We start from the raw sequence: 5,119 nt of genomic DNA on the forward strand, positions 1-5,119 counted from the left end.
CATCGAAATTTGATCAAACCTAAATTTTTAAAAAACATTAGTTTTCTTACCAATAATCAGTACATAATAATAAACAATAATATTAAATTCTTACTCTTTATTCATAATTATGACCTCCCTTCTTTTGGAATTGGGATTGCTAAAAATTGACTTCACAATTGTTACAAACTCAATAACATCTGCAATGGAGAAATTTTAGTGATTATTAATATGTAGAAATATTCGCATAATATTTTTTTAAAAACTTACCAAAATACATTATTCCATCATCAAAAGCAGAAGCATCTTTAAATGAAAGGAATGTTCGTTTCAACTTTTCCAATGATACAATTTTTTTTGTTTCTCGAATGATTATCTTTGTTGTTAGTGCCAACTCCATTTCTCAAATTATTTGGAGGCTTTACTTCTCCATTGGTTATAGTATACGTCTCTCCCTTTATCAATAAACGACTGAACTTTTCTATCAGCTTATTAAATAAAATTACTTGAATAAGTGTTCCCTACAAAAGTCACAATGTAGAATAAAACACATAATCATGGTAATATGAAAATTACATGGGATAATAACAATGTGAAATTCGTATCACCTCTTCATCAATTAGAATCATCTTTTGCTTATTCCCTTCTCCATTCTTAAAGGAGTATAATATTACGTAAGACACGAACATTTATACTCTATTGTTTTTGATAAATTTTTATCTCTCGGATCGGGATGTTAACTTGATCATTAGTTCCATCTTGATCAGATGACACGCTTCACGAAAAAAATATAATTTATAGAGATAATTTGGAGTTTATACCTTACAAAAAAACATGTTTTTACTAACCTTTTTGAATCACATAGTGTTGCTTCCATCTCTACCTTTTTTATTTTTTTTGTTAGAATTTGATAAGATTTTGTAAGATGGAAGTTGAGTATGGATTATATTTATATGAGATAGAAGAAACAAAAGTGTAAACAACATTTATTAAATATTATTTGTAACCGATGTCTCTTCTAAACGCACAAATAATATTAATAAAGTAGTGAGGATTATAGTTAATTGTAACTGATGTCTCTTCTAAACGCACAAATAATATTTAATAAAGGAGTGACGATCAATTATGCGTGAAATTAATATTTATAAACACACAAATAATATTTGATAAAACAATTCTATCTTATCTACAATGGTTATAGATTAATATTTATAAACGCACAAATAATATTAATTATAAAGGAGTGACGATCAGTTAATTAATAATAAAGGATATAAAGGAGTATTGAGTGATGATCAGTTAATAAAGGATATAAAGGAGTATTTATAAATATTAATTTCACACATAACTGATCGTCACTCCTTGATAATGTTATTAATTTACAACGGATATAAAGGAGTGAAGATTAGTTATGCGTGAAATATTTGTGAATTTTCAAAATATAAACACACGCATCAGTCACAAATAATTAGAGGAGTATTTATTAGATAACATTTAGTATATAGTTATGAAGGGAAGAAATAAGTTGTAACTCATGTCTTAACAATTGTTAAGGTTATGGTTTATGCATGTGTCTATATGTTTTATTGTATGTATGTGTTATGTTTGTATGTATGCCTTTAAACATAAATTTGTATGTTTTATGTATGTGTTATCCTATGTATGTATATGTTTTAACATAAATTTGAGGGCATTCTTGGAAGAAATGTTTTAACATGCCAACACACTTTTATAATAATATTAGATATGAACCTAGTACTTGGAAAAATCTTGATAACAAAGCGAGAGACATTTTAGTTGAGAAGGGATTTGACAGAGAATTGAATATTGACTTTCCATTAGACGGAGACCGTAGGCATTTTTCTTATGCACATTATTCTAGAAAATTGAGTAATGGAGAAATAAGTGATCGGAAATGGTTGATTTACTCTAAACTCGTTGATAAAGTCTTTTGCTTTTGTTGTAAATTATTCAAATCTAATAGCAATACAAGTTCATTGGCAAATAACGGATTGAAAGATTGGAGTCATATTTGCAAGAGACTATCTGACCATGAAAATAGTATTGAGCATATGACTAATATGAGCTCTTGGAATGAGCTAAGATTAAGGTTGGGGAAAAATGAAACAATTGATAATGAGTTGCAAAAACAAATTATGATGGAAAAAGAATGATGGCGACAAGTTTTGATTAGAATAATAGCCGTCATAAAATGTCTTGCTAAAAATAATTTGGCTTTCCGAGGATCTAATGAGAAGCTTTATCAAAATAATAATGGTAATTTTTTGGGACTTATTGAGATGATTGCAGCGAGGATCTAATGAGAAGCTTTATCAAAATAATAATGGTAATTTTTTGGGACTTATTGAGATGATTGCAGAATTTGATGTAGTAATGCGGTAATTTTTTGGGACTTATTGAGATGATTGCAGAATTTGATGTAGTAATGCAAGAGCATGTTAGACGTATTCAAAATCATGAAGTTCATTATTATTAATTATCTTAGCAACAAAATACAAAATGAGTTAATTTCTCGTTTAGGCCTTGCTGTTAGGAGCTCTATCATTAAGACAATTAAAGAAGCAAAATATTTTTCTGTAATTCTTGATTGTACTCCAGATATAAGTCATCAAGAACAAATGGTCCTAGTTGTATGTTGTGTGAATATGTCCAATAATCAAATAAAGATAGAAGAGTACTTCTTGGAATTTGTGAAGGTAGATGATACATCTGGACTGGGGCTCTTTAATGAATTGTTAAGTGTATTAAAATTACTTGATCTTGATGTTGATGATATTAGAGGCCAAGGTTATGGTAACGGTTCTAACATGAAAGGTAAACATCAATGTGTTCAGAAAAGATTACTTGAAATTAATCCGAGAGCATTATATATGCCATGTGCTTGTCATAGTCTCAATCTTACTCTTAGTGATATGGCACATTCATGTGTTAAAGCTATCTCATTTTTTGGAGTTGTGCAACGTATATATTCATTATTTTCGAGTTCTACTAAGCGGTGGAAGATTTTAATTGATAATGTTCCTTCATTTACTGTGAAATCTTTGTGTAATACTCGTTGGGAGAGTAGAGTAAAAAGTGTAAAAGCCATTAGATTTCAAGCTCCTCACATAAGATTGGCTTTGTTAGAATTATATAAAACTTCAGAAGATGCAAAAACAAAGAGTGAAGCTGAAAGTTTGGTCACTACAATTGAGAACTTTGAATTTTTACTTGGTATGATTATTTGGTATGATGTTTTGTTTGCTATTAACATGGTGAGCAAAAAATTACAAAATAAAAATATGAATATTAACACTAATATGAATCGGGTGAGAGATGTGATGTTATATTTTGAAAATTTTAGAAATGATGGATTTGAGAAGAGTTTGGATATTGCTAGAAGTGTTGCATTTGATATGAAGGTGGATCCTACATTTCCAACAAAACGTCGTATCATTAGGAAAAAACAACCTGGTGAAACTGATCATAATGAAGAAATACAATCCACAGAGGAGTCTTTTAGAGTTAATTATTTTTTAATTGTTGTGGATATGGCAATCACTTCATTGAAAGAGAGATTTGAACAACTAGAGACATTTGAAAGTATTTTTGGGTTTTTATGTGATTCAGATACTTTGAAGTCATTGGATGATAGTAAATTAAGAAATTGTTGCAATCATCTTGCAAGTGTTTTATCTCATAATTATTCATCTGATATTGATCTTAATGAAATGTTTTCTGAATTAAGAGTGCTACAAAAAACTTTACCAGAAGTATCAATGACAGCAGTCCAAATTTTGGAATTTGTTAAGCAAGCTGATTGTTATCCAAATGTTTCAATTGCCTATCGAATCTTATTAACTGTGCCTGTATCTGTAGCAACAGCGGAGAGAAGTTTTTCAAAATTGAAGTTGGTCAAAACCTACTTGCGTTCAACAATGGCACAAGAAAGATTGAACAATTTGGCTATTCTAAGCATCGAGAATGAGATGTTACAAGACATAAACGTTGATTGTATTATTAATGACTTTGCATCAAATAATGCTCGAAGAAATTGTTTTCAGTAATTTTGTAATCTTATATTCATTTCATTTCAATAAAATATCATTGTTATAAATAGACAGTTTATCAGTTAAGGGCCCCATTTTTTAATTTTACCTAGGGCCCCAAAAATCTCAGGACCGGCCCTGATTAGAGATAGGAACTAAAAAGAACTTTATTTCAAAGCAATTAAGAAAGACTTTAGAAAGAACCACGACCTTAGATTAGAATGAGCAAATCATTAATTTGCTTAGTCCTGAAGATATTGAGCCTTATATAGAGCGATACAAATATATCCATATTGGATTAATTCAAGTAGATTTTAGACCCTTGACCTTACAAGGACTTAACGCATCGTTACTAGCCTGTTTACGTGATGCAAGATGTCTGAATTGGACACAATCTTTGATGGGTATCATGGAAACTAGTTTATGTAACAAACCTGTATACTTTACTGTATACCATAATCTGAGTTTATCTCTAATTGTTCCTAATATCTTAGAAGCTATGAGCCTTAACATTAAGACTCATGGATATGAATTTTTACCTGGATCAGAAACAATTACGATTATATACCGCATCCATTATAAAGCTTTAAGTACGTTAGCACCTAAAGCTAAAGTGCATACAAAGCCTGAAAAGACAGTCTTAGTAGAGACTAATTTACTTTCGTCCTATATCGTTGTAAACAGACAAATTAAATGGAACGAAGTAAACTTTCATGATAGTTGGGTTCTACCTTACGCTATTCAGCCTCAGTCAATAATAAATCAAGAAATTGATCAAATCATTCAAACTGCTGATGGTGAAGTTGAAGTAGTCTTCAACCCTTCAAAGACAATAAATTGTCGTATGTTACAACTTCATCTAGAAGATCTATTTCTAGATCTGATTCTTTAAGAATCAACGAGGTTAGAGGAAATTAATATATCTCAAAACAATACACCTCATCCGATATATAAAGAGAAATAAAAGCTTTCTCCCACAAGCTCTGAAATGAGCTTCCAAATGTAAAAATTGTTTTACGGATTTTACACCCAACAGTGAATTACGAGAATTTCTTAATATAGAATTCCAATGTAAAAGTCATGAATCATTC

At 29.9% G+C, this 5,119-nt stretch overlaps 1 protein-coding gene across 1 annotated transcript; it reads left to right on the forward strand.

Annotated features, from left to right (window-relative positions):
- On the forward strand, positions 2,619–4,046 carry LOC109821217. The gene has a single exon (XM_020387401.1). It carries the CDS (start codon positions 2,619–2,621, stop codon positions 4,044–4,046), a length of 1,428 nt encoding a protein of 475 aa, XP_020242990.1.

The sequence above is a fragment of the Asparagus officinalis genome, chromosome 8 (assembly GCF_001876935.1).
Source record: "Asparagus officinalis chromosome 8, Aspof.V1, whole genome shotgun sequence".
Lineage (NCBI taxonomy): Eukaryota > Viridiplantae > Streptophyta > Magnoliopsida > Asparagales > Asparagaceae > Asparagus > Asparagus officinalis.